General features: G+C 43.1%; 1 protein-coding gene across 1 annotated transcript; it reads right to left on the minus strand.

Annotated features, from left to right (window-relative positions):
- Nucleotides 1-12291: 12291 nt before the first annotated feature.
- On the minus strand, nucleotides 12292-19209 carry LOC121602762. The gene is made up of 2 exons (XM_041931521.1): nucleotides 16972-19209; nucleotides 12292-16898 (listed from the first exon to the last, which is right to left on the minus strand). Exons 1-2 carry the CDS (start codon nucleotides 18739-18741, stop codon nucleotides 16881-16883), a joined length of 1788 nt encoding a protein of 595 aa, XP_041787455.1. The 5' UTR covers nucleotides 18742-19209; the 3' UTR covers nucleotides 12292-16880.
- Nucleotides 19210-19947: the final 738 nt, after the last annotated feature.

The following is a 19947-nucleotide window of genomic DNA, read 5'->3' on the forward strand; positions in this document are numbered from 1 at the left end:
TTTTTGTTGGCTTCGCAGTCCTCGGGAATAACGCATGTGCTTGTGAATGTTGTTTCTGTGGTCGTTGTGGATGTGTCGGATGTTGTGTATAGATTTCTGAAAAAGCCCTCAACATGAACATTTATATCCTTTAGCTCAGTTAGGACGATCCGTCATCAATCGTCAGCTTGTCGATCACCGTTCGTCTCCTCCTTTGCTCCCCTAACTGAAAGACCGACATGCTCTCTCCGCATACGCGCGTTTCATTAATGCGGGTGAAGTCCTCGGAAAAACGTCTCTGAAGGAGAAGCATTTGTCCTTTTATACGATTTATATTCACTAACTCGTTAGGGTCCGTGACATATCGATCATAGGCGGACTTCAACCCCCTGTAGAGTAGTTCATGATGCAAGCGAAAACTTTGGTACCGTTCATTTGTTTTCCAACGGAAAAACGACTTTATTTTAGGCTTCGCGAGCTCAACCCACCACTGCATCCACGAGCCGTAATTTCTACGCTGTCTGGTCCAATAGTTCCACTTGCATCCGAACTCCTCCTGGTTTGCGTCAGTTAATACATGTGGTCTCAGTTGCCAATAGCCATTGCTGTGCGAACGGCTCGGCGGGATTGGAAGGCAAACACGAACGGTAAAGCGCCTTGTGATCGGAAAAGGACAAGACATGCATACTGGTCGCTCTTAACTGTGTTTTAAGTGAAGAGGAGACATAACAACGATCGATACGTGAACCCGAACCACTTGTGACATAAGAAACTCCACTGAGTTACCCTTGAGAAGCTCCCAGCTGTCGCACATGCCCATGTTGCTTACAGCGTTTTGCAAAGAAAGGCTAAAATTTCTAGCGCCCGTCACATCTTTCGACTGCAACACGCAGTTAAAGTCACCCGCGAGAATAACATGGTTACATGCATTCCGCAAATAGAAAGGTAACGTTCGCCCGAAAAAATCCTCTCTCTCGCTCTCCGCTGACTGCCCGAAGGAGCGTAAACATTGCACAGGGTGGCATTGTTCTCGAGTCGAACGCAAATCAGACGAGAATCTAAGCTGCGCTCGACATGGCAAAATTTTAAATGTTGACGTAAAGCGATCGCCGTACCCCTCCCCGTCACATCAACATTGCAAATTACGTTATACCCAGGAAGCGATAGATCTGAAATACATACTTCTTGCAGAAATATGATGTCCAGGTCCATCGTCCTAATAAATGTTTTGAGGGCTTCCAGCTTTGTCGCGTTAGAAATCGCATTAATATTAATAGTAGCTATATTATAGCTACTACCAAGATTACTACTTACCGGGTTAGGATCCATCGCAACAAAACTTAATTAATCTGTAGTGAAGTTGTGTGTTTTTTTGGCGGTCGACCAGGCTTACGCTTGGACGCGCTCATAACACTAAATGTTGACGAACATGAGGCGTCACTCTCATTATCCGTTTCCGGATTTTGCTTGCGTTTAACCGCAAGCGGTTCGTCGTGGGAAGGGATGGAAAAGGATGTGGAAGGGATTGCGAGCGGCTCTTTGAACAATAAGGCACCTGAAAGCGCCCGGCATTCCACACTAACGGGCTCAGATGCAGCCGCATCGTTAGCATCAGTGGCAGCATCCGTAGCAGCGGCAGCATCGGCAACAGCAGCGGAAACAGCGGCATTGATAGTAGCGGCAGCGGCAGCATCATTGGCAGCAGGAGCAGTAAAAGTAGGAGCATCGTCATTTTCTACATGCGTTGCGACGGCACCAACGGCAGCACGCATCTTCTCCTTGGGTTGCTCACCACTGGCTTTCACGCTCCGCTTCGGACCCGAAGGCGGAGCGAGAGTTAGCGGCTCGATCGGGATCACAAGCCGATTAGCCACTTTCGATGCAGTGCTCGCTGGTGGCTTAGTAGTGTTTGTAAGGGAAGTAATTTTGGCCTTCCCTTTGCGTCGTCCCGTGGTGGTAGTGCCTGCGGTACTAGTTGATGCTGTGTTCGCATCAGATGTTTGTGCTGGTGCTTGCTTAACGGTACTTGCGTACGATTTTGCCGCACCGCTGTTGAGGAGCTGACCCACACGGTTTTGAATGCAGCTAATACCGTGATGCAAAGCTTCATTGCAGTGACGGCAAGTTTGCTGTTGTCCGCGATACAACACACCGGTCATCTCACCACACACAGTAATGAAGGAAGGGATGGGTTTCGCCAGCTTCATGCGCACTATGCGCACACCCGAAGGAATCCCGGCAAGCCGCGTTCCGGCTCCCCAAACACCGGGCACAATAGTTAGCACTTCACCGAAGCGGTTCAGCTCAGCGGAAACGTTTTCGTCGGGGATTCCTGGCGGAAGATTACGGATGTTCACCTCCGTCGCACCATCCACCATCTCGATCGGAATCGGATACTGCTTCCCCTCGTGCGTGATGCAGTGCTTCCCCGAATGCTCCTTCACTATGCTTTCCGCACGTTCAAGCGTTGGCATAGTGACGTAGACGGCACTTTGCGCAGTGTTGCGTTGCACCATCTTCACATCCACACCCGTTTCTAGCACTTCAAAAAGGAAGTTCACGGTTTTCTTCTAGGGTGGGTCGCTTAGGAGCCTCCGAATAGTCGATACGGAAGGTGTTCCTTCCATATCTTTCGGTCGTACACATTATGGCTTGCAAATCAAAACAACAACACGTCCTCTCTCGTTGACGTTTGCAAGCGAACTGATCGCAAATTTTTTGGTCGCAAATTTTCGAACGCAAAAGTTAAGAACACATGCGTTGGAATTGTAATAAAAAAATAATTTTATTTTTTCCAATTTGTCGCGCATATATTCTGAGTTCAAGATGTTGATTAGAACTGCCTAAACTTTCCTGATTTCATGTTATATATGTTCGGTTCCCTACTTTTCATTGTTTATGCTATGGTTTATTATGTTTATGCTACGGTTATTTATTAGATATTTGATTTGGCCAGATGTTGATACGATGTTGGTGCTGGTTCTGGTTCCGATGATTACTTTGTTGTTCATAGCATATTTCGCTATGAATGGTGTTGCATTGTTTCGGTGCTGGTGTTTTGCTTTCGGTGCTGTGATGTCGTGTTAACTCCTCTCCTCTTAAAATGACTTTGTCCTCGAAGTTTCTAGATGCTCTCGTTTACTTTATGTTGTTTCCCTTGATGCAGATGGTAATATGAACCTCAGGCTTTGATATCTGTAAATATTTATCAATACGGCTATTACGATAAACACAATGAATACAATTGAACCACTTACTGATCCAAACAAATTAACTTTCCATTACAAAGATTTGTTCTCTAGTTTGATTTTTTTTTTCAATATTTCTCTATGCTCAATAGTTAGATTGTTTAGATATTTTGATGGTGGTATGTCGATGACGTCGGTTTCGGTTGCTATTAACCCCAGTGTTGGTTGAAATGCTTTGTTTGGTATTGTTATTTCCAGGTTTGGAAATTCTTCTCCGTTAATGTAAATGTTGCATTTTTCAAAATGTATTATATATGAGCCTGTGAGAAATTGTGTGTCATTGTTGCAACTCGATGAAATTCTGACTGTGGCATTGTTAATGAGTATAACGGCATCATGAATACGTTTAATTATTCCATCGGAATATACTTTTTCATAAGTACAATCGGAATGATATCCATGTACTAGTTTTTGAATACACTTACTTGATGGTTCTAGGTGTATGCTGTCACAAAGATAATTACCATTATCTATTTGTTCGCAGGGCTGTGACGATTCAAATACATGAGTGTTCTTCTTTAGTATATAGTTGTGATGCAAGAGAATTCTTTTGTCATTTTTTATAATTGAATCAATATAATTGTATTCAAACGTATGTTTGGATTCAAATGGGTATTTCAACATATATATGATGTGTGTTTTGTTCATTGTTACCTGGGTTGTGGATCTTATCAACATTTCTTCGGTTGATGATACATGTATGTTGTGCTCAGCTAAAAACTTAACCATTTGGTTCAGGTCGTCAAGAGATAATAGTTTGCTGCTGGGTATTCCATGTTTTGCTAGTAAAATAGCATCTTCCAGTGTTTCTAAATAGTTTTGCAGAGTATCGAGATTTTAGATGATAATTAGTTGGATGATTTCATTCGATCTTTGATGAAATCTTTCTTCTACCAGTTGGAGTACGCTGTTTGCAATTCTGGTTATATCATACAAGCGTTTATCAATTTCGTCGTTAATCAGTACTTGTTGATTATTTTGCTCAATCAAGGAGTTAATAGTGGAGTTTATAACACGTAAATCTTCAGCATCAGGTGTTCCTGCGATCCACTTCCATATGGTGCCAATAGTATCCCATCGTCGTTCTCTGTTCGTGTGTGGCCTAATCTTGTTAAATGTTTCATGCAATTTATTAACCTTTAATTTTATAATATTGTAAAGAGGATTATCGTTCACATGGTGTTTTAATTCTGCATCATTGTTTATGAGAACTTGTTCTAAAAGATCTATCTTGATTGGGTGTATGATTCTTATGTTTCCTGTCTTGACTCGTGCTTGACCTAATGGAATTACTGCTAAGGGGTTGTTAGTTATATCATGTATTCCTATGTTAGCATAAACAATTGTAAATGACACGCAAAATGGCGAGTATAAGTTTTCATTTTAGGGGATACCTCAAAATGATAATGAAAATTCCGCCTCGTGCCTCTTACGGTGATGGTCTGGAATTCTCTGCGAAGAAAATCAGTATCTATCCTCTTACGGCGATGTTTCTGAAATTCTTATGACGACTGCTGCTCCTGTCCTCTTACGGTGGAAGTCATTCAGTCGTGGCGTTGACCCGATAATGTTGCGGTACTTCTCGATTCGTAGATAATGGCTCCTTTTTTCAACAAGATGAGCTTTTAACCACTTGTTGATACTACGGTATCACACGAACTGCTGCCACTGAAAAATGTCACTTTTTTGCGGGGCGATAGGTAACACTCGTTTTTAACAAACTGTATTGTTGCAACATTACTCTTACGTAGTCACTTCACAAAACAATTTTATAAAAACTTCACAATATCGGGTCCCTATTCGGGCGCCAGTTAAGAACACATGCGTTGGAATTGTAATAAAAAAATAATTTTATTTTTTCCAATTTGTCGCGCATATATTCTGAGTTCAAGATGTTGATTAGAACTGCCTAAACTTTCCTGATTTCATGTTATATATGTTCGGTTCCCTACTTTTCATTGTTTATGCTATGGTTATTATGTTTATGCTACGGTTATTTATTAGATATTTGATTTGGCCAGATGTTGATACGATGTTGGTGCTGGTTATGGTTCCGATGATTACTTTGTTATTCATAGCATATTTCGCTATGAATGGTGTTGCATTGTTTCGGTGCTGGTGTTTTGCTTTCGGTGCTGTGATGTCGTGTTAACTCCTCTCCTCTTAAAATGACTTTGTCCTCGAAGTTTCTAGATGCTCTCGTTTACTTTATGTTGTTTCCCTTGATGCAGATGGTAATATGAACCTCAGGCTTTGATATCTGTAAATATTTATCAATACGGCTATTACGATAAACACAATGAATACAATTGAACCACTTATTGATCCAAACAAATTAACTTTCCATTACAAAGATTTGTTCTCTAGTTTGATTTTTTTTTTCAATATTTCTCTATGCTCAATAGTTAGATTGTTTAGATATTTTGATGGTGGTATGTCGATGACGTCGGTTTCGGTTGCTATTAACCCCAGTGTTGGTTGAAATGCTTTGTTTGGTATTGTTATTTCCAGGTTTGGAAATTCTTCTCCGTTAATGTAAATGTTGCATTTTTCAAAATGTATTATATATGAGCCTGTGAGAAATTGTGTGTCATTGTTGCAACTCGATGAAATTCTGACTGTGGCATTGTTAATGAGTATAACGGCATCATGAATACGTTTAATTATTCCATCGGAATATACTTTTTCATAAGTACAATCGGAATGATATCCATGTACTAGTTTTTGAATACACTTACTTGATGGTTCTAGGTGTATGCTGTCACAAAGATAATTACCATTATCTATTTGTTCGCAGGGCTGTGACGATTCAAATACATGAGTGTTCTTCTTTAGTATATAGTTGTGATGCAAGAGAATTCTTTTGTCATTTTTTATAATTGAATCAATATAATTGTATTCAAACGTATGTTTGGATTCAAATGGGTATTTCAACATATATATGATGTGTGTTTTGTTCATTGTTACCTGGGTTGTGGATCTTATCAACATTTCTTCGGTTGATGATACATGTATGTTGTGCTCAGCTAAAAACTTAACCATTTGGTTCAGGTCGTCAAGAGATAATAGTTTGCTGCTGGGTATTCCATGTTTTGCTAGTAAAATAGCATCTTCCAGTGTTTCTAAATAGTTTTGCAGAGTATCGAGATTTGAGATGATAATTAGTTGGATGATTTCATTCGATCTTTGATGAAATCTTTCTTCTACCAGTTGGAGTACGCTGTTTGCAATTCTGGTTATATCATACAAGCGTTTATCAATTTCGTCGTTAATCAGTACTTGTTGATTATTTTGCTCAATCAAGGAGTTAAAAGTGGAGTTTATAACACGTAAATCTTCAGCATCAGGTGTTCCTGCGATCCACTTCCATATGGTGCCAATAGTATCCCATCGTCGTTCTCTGTTCGTGTGTGGCCTAATCTTGTTAAATGTTTCATGCAATTTATTAACCTTTAATTTTATAATATTGTAAAGAGGATTATCGTTCACATGGTGTTTTAATTCTGCATCATTGTTTATGAGAACTTGTTCTAAAAGATCTATCTTGATTGGGTGTATGATTCTTATGTTTCCTGTCTTGACTCGTGCTTGACCTAATGGAATTACTGCTAAGGGGTTGTTAGTTATATCATGTATTCCTATGTTAGCATAAACAATTGTAAATGACACGCAAAATGGCGAGTATAAGTTTTCATTTTAGGGGATACCTCAAAATGATAATGAAAATTCCGCCTCGTGCCTCTTACGGTGATGGTCTGGAATTCTCTGCGAAGAAAATCAGTATCTATCCTCTTACGGCGATGTTTCTGAAATTCTTATGACGACTGCTGCTCCTGTCCTCTTACGGTGGAAGTCATTCAGTCGTGGCGTTGACCCGATAATGTTGCGGTACTTCTCGATTCGTAGATAATGGCTCCTTTTTTCAACAAGATGAGCTTTTAACCACTTGTTGATACTACGGTATCACACGAACTGCTGCCACTGAAAAATGTCACTTTTTTGCGGGGCGATAGGTAACACTCGTTTTTAACAAACTGTCCTGTTGCAACATTACTCTTACGTAGTCACTTCACAAAACAATTTTATAAAAACTTCACAATATCGGGTCCCTATTCGGGCGCCAGTTAAGAACACATGCGTTGGAATTGTAATAAAAAATAAATTTATTTTTTCCAATTTGTCGCGCATATATTCTGAGTTCAAGATGTTGATTAGAACTGCCTAAACTTTCCTGATTTCATGTTATATATGTTCGGTTCCCTACTTTTCATTGTTTATGCTATGGTTTATTATGTTTATGCTACGGTTATTTATTAGATATTTGATTTGGCCAGATGTTGATACGATGTTGGTGCTGGTTCTGGTTCCGATGATTACTTTGTTGTTCATAGCATATTTCGCTATGAATGGTGTTGCATTGTTTCGGTGCTGGTGTTTTGCTTTCGGTGCTGTGATGTCGTGTTAACTCCTCTCCTCTTAAAATGACTTTGTCCTCGAAGTTTCTAGATGCTCTCGTTTACTTTATGTTGTTTCCCTTGATGCAGATGGTAATATGAATAGTTCTCTCGTGTCATTTGTAAAGAGCAGACGTATTCACGCGAGAAAACAAACCAAAACAATTTAAAGACAACTAAGTTCAAGTACAACTAGAATGAACAGTGCAGAAAGAAGATGGGAGAATACGCTTCGTATTAGCTTTGCTGATATTGAAGTAAAACCATCGAAAGAAGAGATCTATGATCTAATCGTCAAGATGGTTCTCCCGACGGACAATCTAATCCGAACTCACCTACACTTCATTCGGAGCACGGTGTATCTACAAATGGGTACACTAGAGCAAGCGCAAGCGGTATTGGAGAGGAATAAAGGGAAACACGGGAGGAAGTGCGGAAACGTGTTCAAGCCATTTGACATCGAGATGGAGGATGGTGCGATCGATGTTTTCCTTCAGGACCTGCCCTACTACATAACCGACGATGAAGTTCGAGCAGAGATGGCTAATTACGGGGAGATACTTAGCATACGCGAACTACGGCATCCGGAAGGAAGCCGGCTTGCTGGTATCCTAATGGGAACACGGGCAGTGCGCATGATACGCAAACTACCGATAGCTTCATACATCACGATCGAAGGAGAGGTGACAGGTGTAACTTATCGCGGGCAAGTTCGCACCTGTGCGCATTGTCAGCTGCCAGCACATCATGGTGTGGGTTGTGCAGTCAATAGGATGGAAAGAGCAGCACAGAATTCGTATGCGGATGCGCTTAAATCACCTGTTTCCAAACACACAACAAAAAAACACACACACCAACAACAAAACCCATCGGTGCCTCATGTTAACCTTCAACAAAGGCTTGAAAAGGTTACTCAAGCAAACACACAAGGGAGTATAAAACCAACAAACGTGCCACAGGCCGCTACACAAACCGCGACTTCAGCACAACACACACACGAACCGATAGTTCTCCTAACAAAAACAATACAAAAAAACGCAGGCGAAGGCATGGAAATAGTTCAAGCAGCGAACAGTGAAGATGTAATAATCTTCAAAACGCCGCTCGATATTCCATCCGATCCTCTCTCAGAACCGACAGAAGAGAATAACACTGGTACAAAGCGACCCACAGATGATAGTCCGGAGAGTGATGCATCTTCTTCTTCCCAGGGCTCGCAAACCAAACGTAAACCCGGACGCCCACTCAAACATCCTAAAACGATGTAAGTACCATTTATAAGTAAATCCACTGATCTATATATAAATATATATATATATATATATATATATATATATATATATATATATATATATATATATATATATATATATATATATATATATATATATATATATATATATATATATATATATATATATATATATATATATATATATATATATATATATATATATATATGTAAAAATTCTCTTTATTGACGTGTTTTCTATAAAGGATGTACATCGACTGAGACTTGCTTCCCGAATTCTCTCGTTTTTATAGTTCATCATACCATCAGGGTTGTCGAACCCATTTTTCAATTCACATTCGGCCCTCCTGATGTTTCTTCCGTCTCGGAAGTTCCTTCTTCTTCTCCCTCTTCTAACTCTGAATCTATGTCGTCTGTCTCTACCGCAAATGCCCAAGGCTTCATATAATCATCGCTAGACGTCGTTACGTTCGCACCCTCCGCGTTACCCACTTTCCTGACTTTGTACCGCCCATTTCGATTCACCTGAACTACCTCATAAGGTCCGATATATTCACTCGCAAGTTTCCGTCCCGCCACAAATTGAGTCCTACGGATAGCTACTAAGTCCCCTACACTATAACCCCTTTCCGGTTTGCGCTTTTTATCATATTGTTTTTTATACTGTTGTTGAGCTTTTATAATCGCCTTTTTTGCCTCGAGTCTCATTCTTTTCCTATCTTCATCAAATTCCTCATATAACTCATCATTTAACAATTCTATTAATTGATCACTCGCCTTACTCCTCATTTGTATCCCAAACATCAGCTGAAATGGTGATCGTCCCGTTGATGCGTGGCTATGTGCGTTAATAGCCTGTTGAACTTTATTTATATTTTTAAACCATTTCGCGGGATCGTCAGATGAAAGCTTTGACAAAATCGTTAGTACAATTCGGTTAACCCTCTCCGCTTGCCCGTTGCCTCTTGGCACCCCAGTAGTACTCACGACATGATCGATACCATTTTTCTTCAGATGCTCGCTGAATATCTGCGATGTAAATGCCGAACCCCGATCACTGATGACGCGCGCCGGGTTGCCGAAGATCGATGACCATACCTCCAGCTTCCGCAACGTTTCCTCTCCGCTGGTCGTCTTTGTAGGGAAGAGCCAAACGAATTTCGAAAATCCGTCCACTACCGTTAGCACGTACTTATACTGCTTCGCTGTCGCGTCCATTGGTCCGACATGATCCATATGCAGGGTATGCAGTGGTGTATCTCCTTTGTCAATGCAGTTCAGAAAGCCCTCCTTGTGACCAAGCTTCTTGTTGAACATAATGCACTTCACACAACTATTCACTACTTGCGCCACCTTTCGTTCGAGATGAAGTATCCAATACTTCTGTTTGATGGCATGTGTCGTACCTTTCACGGAGAAATGACCATCGTTATGCGCGTCGTGAATAATCTCTTTCTCCATACTTCGTGGAACTACAAGTAGCTCATTTCCATCACACACTTTGTAAAGCACACCACTTTTCATTACAAAATTATCGTATGGTCCTTTAGAAAGCATTTCCACGATGGCTCTAAGCCCGCAATCGCGCTGTTGAGCAGTTTTAATACGATAGATCGCTTCACTCACAATATGTAACACTTCATTCGGGTATCTGCTTAAACAATCTACGTGTTGCAGATTACGCCCTGGACGATGCTCGGCTACGTAAGAAAAGTCCTGCAGAAACATGACCCAAGCCGACACTTCACGAGGCACATCCCTTTTTTGCAATGTTTGCTTAAAAGCAATACAATCTGTTACCAACTTAAATTGTATTCCCAAAAGATAATGCCTAAACTTTTTCACTGCCAGATACACTGCTTTTGCTTCCAATATATAACTGTGAAGCTTCGATTCTCCCTCCGTGGTCTTTTTGCTCCAAAAGAAAACTGGATGCATCTTTCCACTAAAATGCTGAAGTAGCACAGCTCCGAACCCGTTCTTGGACGCATCCGTATGCAGTTCTGTATAAGCTTCCCTATTGTACAACACTAGGATCGGTTCCTTCACCAACACTTCCTTCAACGCTCTAAATGCACTAACTTCAGACTCACCCATTTTAAATTTCACATCTTTACGTAACAAGTCGGTCAACGGTCTCGCAACCACAGAATATTGTTTAATAAACTTTCGAAAAAATCCTGTCAGCCCTAGAAATGATTGCACCGCCTTGACATCAGAAGGTTCTTTAAATTTTGTTATCGCTACCACTTTCTCTTGCCCGGGTGATATGGTTCCATTTTCCACAAAATGACCAAGAAACGAGATGGAAGTTTGTAAAAACTGACACTTCTTCCATTTAATGTGCAATCCATACTCCACCACTTTTTCAAACACTTTCTTCATTTTCTCTAGGCACTCTTCGGCTGTAACACCATGCACTATAATATCATCCATATAGAGGTTCATCACATCACTATTCAAAAGCGGTTGAAACACATAGTTCACATAACGTATGAAAACAGCTGGCGAATTGCAAAAACCAAACGGTGCACGTAAAAATTCATACAGCCCTGTTTTCGTCACAAACGCTGTGAATTTACAGCTACTGGGCTCGATAGGAACATGAAAGAAACCATTTTCTAAATCCATCACCGAAAAGTATTTCGCACTCTGCAGCTTTTCTAACACTTCATCTATTACAGGCACTGGAAAAGCGTCTTTTAACACCATGGTATTCAATTGCCGATAATCTATACACATTCTGCTAGATCCGTCCTTTTTCTTAACCAGCACAACACGGCTAGCATAATCGGAGGTTGACGGCTGAATAATTCCTTTTTCCAACCACTCTTCCACCTGTTTGTTCACTATTTCGTTTTCCATATCAGGCAAACGACTGGGAGTATGCCTAAACGGTGTTGCTATGTCATTCAACGTTATTTTTAACTGCACTGGACACTCTTTTAGATTTTCACTGTTGGTCAAGCGATCGCTGTTTTTCTGCTGCATTTCTACTACCATTTCACTAACCACCTGTTTAAACTTCGGATGCACCTGATAGCTTTCACTTTCCTCTCTAATATTCTGAATCCACGCAACGTCTACCTCACTAGATTGTTTTGGTGCTATCGTGATCGCATTGTTGTTGATCGTAAACTCCACCGTCTCCAAAAAATCCATGCCAATGATCAATTGTGCGTTTATTGCTCCCTCAGGCACAACAATAAGTTGGATTTCGTATGTTAATCCATCTATCACGATGGGAACCTGGGTTTCTTTGAGACCATTCCGCAAATGTCCACCCAAACCTTTCAGTGTTCTCTCCGAATTGGCCCAAACCTTGCGATTTGATGGAAGTTCCTCAAACGCATTTGTTGCTTTAGAATTCACTAAACAAGTTTTAGAATTCACTAAACAATTAATTTTATTTCCGGGTTTTTGTAACGGCGATTTCACAAGCGAATAATGGTTTTCGAGTGTAGGCGCGGTTTAAAAATAGTCCGGTCTCTCAGCTGATCGTTTGCGTACTGCCCTTTTTTTGCGTACCGAGATAGCATGACCCTTGGTGACCCCTGTTCTCGACCGTGACCTAGTTTCTAATTTCTTGTATTCTCTCTCTCTCTCTCTTTCTCTCTCTCTCTCTATCGGACGTAACTTCATTTCCCTCTCGCCTTGTTTCTATCTCCCCCTGTTTATCTTCTGTTGTCGGTGTTATCCTCCTGTCTAACGCCACCTGGTGCTCGGTTTGATAACCAGCCCGGATTATCGCGAATGGACAAGTGACAACCGATCTTTATAAACAAACATTTTATGTGCTGACAAACCGCATGGCAAACGTGCCAACACTCCACCCCGTCAATCCTTTACGCTTTCAAGGATTTACTAAATAAATAGCGCGTTTGCTCAGTGACGATAAAGATGAAGTGTTTGAAGGGTGGTAACTTTCCTATACTGTATCGCAATCGCACTCAACATCAAGAACAGCGATTTTAACTACTGGTCTTTTTAGTGACTTGCCGTTTGCCGTCCGCACTACCACCTGCCTTATTCTGCCGTCTTTACCGGCTATCGTCTCCTCAACCTTCGCCCTCAACCAATTCTTCCGCGGACCCTCAGCGATGAATACAAGATCGCCAACATTCAACCGACGCGTATCTTCGTGCCATTTGGACCTAGTGTTCAGGGCTGGCAAATACTCCTTCAACCAACGGTCCCACATCGCATCGGCTAAAGCTGTAGATCGTTTGTAGCTGCTTCTTAGTGTTTCTGCTAAATCTACGTTGGGACGCAGCTGCTCCTTGGTTCCGCACGAACTCCCTAACAGAAAGTGGTTGGGTGTAAGCGCTTCTGCATTTGACGAGCTTTGCGGCATATAGGTAAGCGGTCGGGAGTTGATCAGACTTTCTGAATCGGCTAATGCGGTTAGGAGTATCTCGTCGTTCAGTTTCCTACCGTCATCCAGTGCTAGCATAGCTTCCTTAACACTTCGCACCATCCGTTCCCATGCGCCTCCCATATGGGGTGCCGAAGGGGGATTAAATATCCATCTCGTCTGAACACCGGTGAATGTTTCGGCACAAGAGTAGTTGATGTCCGCCAGTTGTTTCGTGAGTTCATTATTGGCTCCAACGAAATTGGTCCCGTTGTCGGAAAATATCTCGCTGGGAGCTCCGCGTCTGCTAACGAAACGTCTTATCGCCATAATGCAGGCTTCAGTAGAAAGGCTGTGCGCTACTTCTAAATGCACCGCTCTCGTCACTAAACAGGTGAATACTGCAATGTAACGCTTTTCTTTGCGCCTCGAATTAACCACCTCGATCGGCCCTAAATAATCTACTCCCACTTTACAAAACGGACGTACATATGGAGTAAGCCTTGCTTCTGGCAACGGTGCCATTCGTGGCTGTAATGGTTGCGTCTTCTTGATTTTGCATCGTTGACAGTTTTTGGCGATTCTGGCCACGCTGGATCGCAGGTGTTTTAGGTAGAAACGTTGCCGTACTTCGTTTACCACAGTCTCGTTGTTAGCGTGACCAAAGCGTTGATGATACTCCCTCAAAATAAGTGTTGTAACGTAGTGTGTTTTCGGTAGAATGATGGGGTATCTTGTATCGAAGGGAATGTGATGAGCTTTGGCTGTGCGCCCATCGATTCGCAGGATCCCAAACTCATCTAAAAAGGGGGTTAAGCCATAAAGCGTACTATTGCGTGGTACTTGAGGTGCGGTTTCATTCTGAGTGGTGCGTGGGGCGTGAGTCGAGTTGGACTTAGCTAACACCTGAACTTCTTTCTCAAAAGCATCCATCTGTGCGTTTTGCAGCAGAAATCGTTCGGCTTTCTGGTATTCTTCGCTGGTTAGGGGTGTATGTTCTGCTGCTATTTTTTGTTTGATACTGCCGATTTGCCTTTTGGTGGCTTTGAGGGATTGTATTGGCAGACCTTTTGCTTTACGCCGACAATTGGAAACGAAACGCCAAAGATTTGCGACAGTTCGCACTAAAACTTTCCAACTGGAAATTCTGAATGCATCTACTACTAGCTCTCTATGGGGTGACGCTGGGCTTGAATGCACTGAGATGTAGCATGTTTTCCGTTCCTGGTTTGTAGCTTCAATCGGTTTTTGCGCAGGCCAGTTGTTCTCATTCAGATACAGAAACGCAGGCCCGTTCAGCCATCTGCCTTGTGGATCGATCATAGTATCCTTCCCCCACTTTGTTAAACAATCGGCAGGGTTTTCTTTAGTAGGGACGTGTCTCCATTCCTTTGAGTCTGATAGTGACAATATTTCGCCTACTCGACATGCTACAAACTGCTTTAGCTCATGGGTAGGTGTTCTGATCCACGAAAGCACTACTTCAGAATCTGTGTGGAAGTACGTGGCTTTAATTTCCAGGTCGTGGCTGTCGCATACCATGCGTTTTAGTCTTGCGCCCAGTAGCGCTGCCTGTAATTCTAGCTTGGGGATCGTCAGGTGTTGTAAGGGGGCTACTTTACTTCGTGCCATAACCAGCGCACAACGTATACCGCTAGGAGTCTCTTTTCTAAAGTAGGCCGCACAGCCGTACCCCAACTCACTAGCGTCGGTAAAAATGTGCAATTGTAGGGGAGCATGTGTGTTTGACGCGTTCACTCCAAAGTAGCATCGCGGGATTCTTAGGGAATGGATACTGGGAAGTAGTGCCGTCCATCGTTTAAACTTGTTATACTGTGTTTCATTTAGTTCATCATCCCATTTTAGGTTATCACGCCAGAGATCTTGCATCATCATTCTGCCATGGATGAGCACTGGCGCCACAAGTCCCAATGGGTCAAACAGACTCATGATGATTCGCAGAACTATGCGCTTAGTAGGCTTCTTGGTGCCATCAATGTATGGTTTCAGCTCTTCATGCCAGTTTGCAGAAAATTTGAATGAGTCTGATACGGGGTCCCATATTATTCCAAGCACGCGTGGGTGCTTACCCTCTTGACCGAAGTTTATAAACAGATCACGATCGCTCGTTGATTCTTCCAGACCTTCGAGGACAGCATTGTTGTTGCTCACCCAGTTTCTCATATTGAATCCAGCCTGCGCATGAATGTGCCGTACTTGTTTTGCCCTATTAATTGCCTCTTCCAACGTGTCGCAACTATCGAAGTAGTCGTCCATGTATGTGCTTTGTTTGATAGCGGCTGCCGCTTCTGGATATATGTTGGCATGTTCTTCCGCATTTCGGTGCATTATATACTGGGCTGAGCATGGAGAACAAGAAGCTCCAAATGTTGCGACATCCATGATGTAGGTTTGTGGTTCATGGTTTGGATCGAAACGAAAGAGGAATCTTTGTGAGTGCTTGTCCTCTTCTCTTATACGGATTTGGTGGAACATTTTCTCAATGTCTCCCCCAAATGCCACCAGGCGTTGGCGGAATTTGCAAAGAACGGTGGGCAGCTGCACTAACAGGTCGGGCCCTTTCAACAGCTCCGAGTTCAACGATACTCCTCTTACTTTGGCTGCTGCATCCCACACTAAACGCTTTTTATCTGGTTTTCGGGGATGCCCAACTACATTGAGCGGTAAGTACCAGACCCTTTTTTGTTCGACCGAGTTCAACTCAGACTCCTCTGCCCTATGTGCGAAACCCTTTTCAACATACAATCGTATCTGATTATGTACGTTTTCTTTCAGGTCTGGGTCCTTTTCTAACTTTCTCTCGAGGGATCGAAGCCTTGCCATCGCCATCGGTTTACTGTCTGGAAAACGGAAATCATCGCTTTTCCACAACAAGCCCGTAGTGTAACGGCCATTGCACTTAGTTGTAGTGGTTTCTAATATTATTTTTGCCCTACGCACATCTTCAGGTTCTGACAGGAACTTGTTAAAGGAACACACAGCACTTTCCTCTAACGCAAAGTACTGCCGCATGGTCTCGTTCAGTTCTTGATCGTTGTTTTCTTTGTTGCTGGAGGATCGGTGGCTATCCTCAATCAGATGGGTGTTGTGATAATGAGCGCTTTGACATCTCTCCTTATTACTTGCATTTATCGTTCCATAAATGGCCCACCCTAGCGCACTGCGAACGGCGATCGGCTCTCCAGGCTGCCCCGAACGTGTTTCCAGCGGTTTTAGCAATTCTACGTCTGCTAACCCGATGAGCACTTGTGGAACGGGGTGGTCGACGGTGAGAAGTGGAATGTCCTGCAAGTAGTAAAGGTTTCTTATCAGATGTTTTAAATTTGGGTTTTGTGGTGGAAGACTTAGCTTGTTGATAGTGTGAGCGGCCGCTATTGAATAGCGCCGCTCACCCCCTTTTGCCGAGATCTGCAGACTGACGCGACGAGAAGTAGCTTCATTCCTTTTGACGTCGGAAGTCCAATGAAGCTCTAGCGGATCCGGATCCCCTTTCAGCCCAAGTTGTTCCGCTAACGCTGCTTCCACCAGTGTGAGAGACGATCCTTCATCCAGGAACGCCAAGGTTTCGACGGTTACTGTGCCGTTGTATACTGAAACAGGCACAATCCGGAATAAGGTATCAGACGGCTTCTCCTTCATCTGATGGACTCTGCAGTCAGCTACCGTGGGTGTGGAATCTGGTGGACCCTCGTGAAGTAGCGTGTGGTGTCGTTCTCGACAACCCGAAACTTGGCAGACGTATCTGGATCTGCATAGATTGGACGCATGCATTCCCAAACATACATAGCACAGTTTGAATTTCCTCACGGTAGCTTGTCGTGCTTCAAGGCTCATGCGTTTAAAGCTATCGCAGTGTTTAACGCGATGTGCTGGATCGTGGCAGACTAGACATTCACCTGTCCCATAGGAAACTCTCTCTGGACCTTGTGGTTGGTTTCTAGCACTTGAGGTGAAGCTTGAAGGACTGGTATTCCTGTCTTGTTCGATGCTGTTGGTTGCTGGTGCATGTAGGAAGACGTGCGAACGGTCATGATTCCTTGCAGGCCTTGACGTGCTGGATTTAGGAGGAATGTACTTAGTTACATCGCTAGCCTTTTCTACCAGGTCTTCCATGAATAGGCCAAATTCATATAGCGTAGGCTCTATTTGGCGTTTGGCTTGGATTGCTCGTTTGTATGTGGCCCAATCCAACTGCCTTGACGCTGGTAGCTTATCGACAAGCTCTTCCAGCAACTCGTGATTAGCTAAGTAGTGCTTTCGGTCATCGGAACTAAGCTGGCTGCATAAGTGTTGAACAGCCAACCCAAATGTAATTAAGTCGTCCAAGCGTTCGGGTCTAGGTGGATGCACTTGTCGGATTTTCTGCACCATATCCGTAACCACGAGGGATGGTTTGCCAAACAGACGCTGGAGGGTTTTAATTACTAACGGCACGGATGAAGGTGAATCCAACCAGCCTTCAACCACATCCCGTGCTGCGCCAAACAAACACTCTTCCAGTCTAGCTAGATTTTCCACGTTTGAAAATCCACATGCTGCTGTTGACTCCACGTAGCTATTATAAAATCGTGGCCAGTCCCTAGGCGTTCCGCTAAACGCAGGTAATTTTCGTGGCCATGCTTGTCTGGCTGCAATCTGATCTGCAGTTGGTCTCAGACAGTTCACTGTCCTCTCTCTGTGCAACTTGTCTCTCACCATATCACTGTACCTTTCTTGGTTACTCGTCGAAGGTGTAAGGTGTTCCTGCATAGTTGCTTGGGGCTCCCAGCTGCTAGCGGCATGTGGTAAGTACGCATTTTGCTTTTGCACCCAATTCGCGGTCTTCATCTCACCTCTAACGACCGATGAGATTTCAGAGGCACTTTTTCCATCGCTCCGATTGGACCGTTTCTCGAGTTCGTCCATTCTACGCTGCAAGTCCATCTGCAGCTTCAAATGGTCGGCCATCATCTTTTCCTTTTCCGCGAGGAGACGCTTCACCGTTTCATTTTGCTCGGTCAGAAGCTTCATCAACGTGCATTTGGATGAACTTCTCGACATTTCACTAACTGCGTGGCGCGATCCACGTTCTGGTGCTCGTTGCTCGGATTCTCGCCCGGTCGCTTCCTGCTGCTCGGTGTGGATTGGCTTCCTTGTCGGCTCCTGATCGCCATCGCCATGGGCTGCTTTGGTTTCTTCTTGATGAACCAAATCGCAGCTAGCTTGAGGCTTACTGCCGGGCACCATTTTACTTTCACCTTCAGCATGATACTCGTCGACCTTTTCCGCGGCTTTGCACTTTTCACATGACCACTTTTCGTTTTTTACGCTCCACGAAACATTTGCACAGTCGAAATGGCTCCATCCGTTGCACTTATCGCACTGCACCATATTCGACGCACTATTCTTGCGATCGCATGCAATGCAATCGTGTCCTTTCGCGGCTTTCGGCATCTTGCACAATGTAGATTTGCAAACGGATCGAATATTCTTTGAATGCTGACTATTTTTAAAATTTGTTGCTTTAGAATTCACTAAACAAGTTTTAGAATTCACTAAACAATTAATTTTATTTCCGGGTTTTTGTAACGGCGATTTCACAAGCGAATAATGGTTTTCGAGTGTAGGCGCGGTTTAAAAATAGTCCGGTCTCTCAGCTGATCGTTTGCGTACTGCCCTTTTTTTGCGTACCGAGATAGCATGACCCTTGGTGACCCCTGTTCTCGACCGTGACCTAGTTTCTAATTTCTTGTATTCTCTCTCTCTCTCTCTTTCTCTCTCTCTCTCTATCGGACGTAACTTCATTTCCCTCTCGCCTTGTTTCTATCTCCCCCTGTTTATCTTCTGTTGTCGGTGTTATCCTCCTGTCTAACGCCACCTGGTGCTCGGTTTGATAACCAGCCCGGATTATCGCGAATGGACAAGTGACACCGATCTTTATAAACAAACATTTTATGTGCTGACAAACCGCATGGCAAACGTGCCAACAGCATTACTTATTATTAGAGAAACTTCACTTCCCGTGTCCAACAATGCTTCAAACTCCTTTCCGTACACTGATACGCTCTTCAGTGGTAATTTCTGTTTTGCTACCAATTGTGATTGAACACCAGTAAACTGCACAGCAAAGTTATTGTCACAATTCTTTGCCTGGTGTCCCATACGACCACACTTGAAACAGGCTCCTTTGTTACCAAACGTGTTTGGCGTTGCTGGAATTGCTGGCCTCTTTGTTTTGCATTCCTTTGCGCGATGTCCAAATCCGTTACATTCAAAACATCTCGGACCACTTTTGTTCGATGGACACTTTTGTGCTTCGTGCCCGGCGTCACCACAATTATAACAAAAGCGCTTCTTCTTATTGTCTTCATTTCTTTTGAACACATGTTTTGTCGGTTCGATCCTTTTGCTTGCTGCTCTCTCGAACAAACGAATCTTTTCTTTTAGCATAGCAATGTTTTGAGACGCATAAAACAATGCACGCTGATTTTCATCTTCCGTGAACCCATCCGCAATGTACTCGATCAAACTTGCTTCGTCCAACTTTATTTGGTTTGCCAATTCCTGCATCGAGTAAACAAACTCTAAAGCAGACTCTTCTTTTTTTCTTACGTCGTGTTGACAACAACCGATGGACGTCACTTGCCCGCATTTTACGTC

This window comes from Anopheles merus, unplaced genomic scaffold, assembly GCF_017562075.2.
Source record: "Anopheles merus strain MAF unplaced genomic scaffold, AmerM5.1 LNR4000608, whole genome shotgun sequence".
NCBI lineage: Eukaryota > Metazoa > Arthropoda > Insecta > Diptera > Culicidae > Anopheles > Anopheles merus.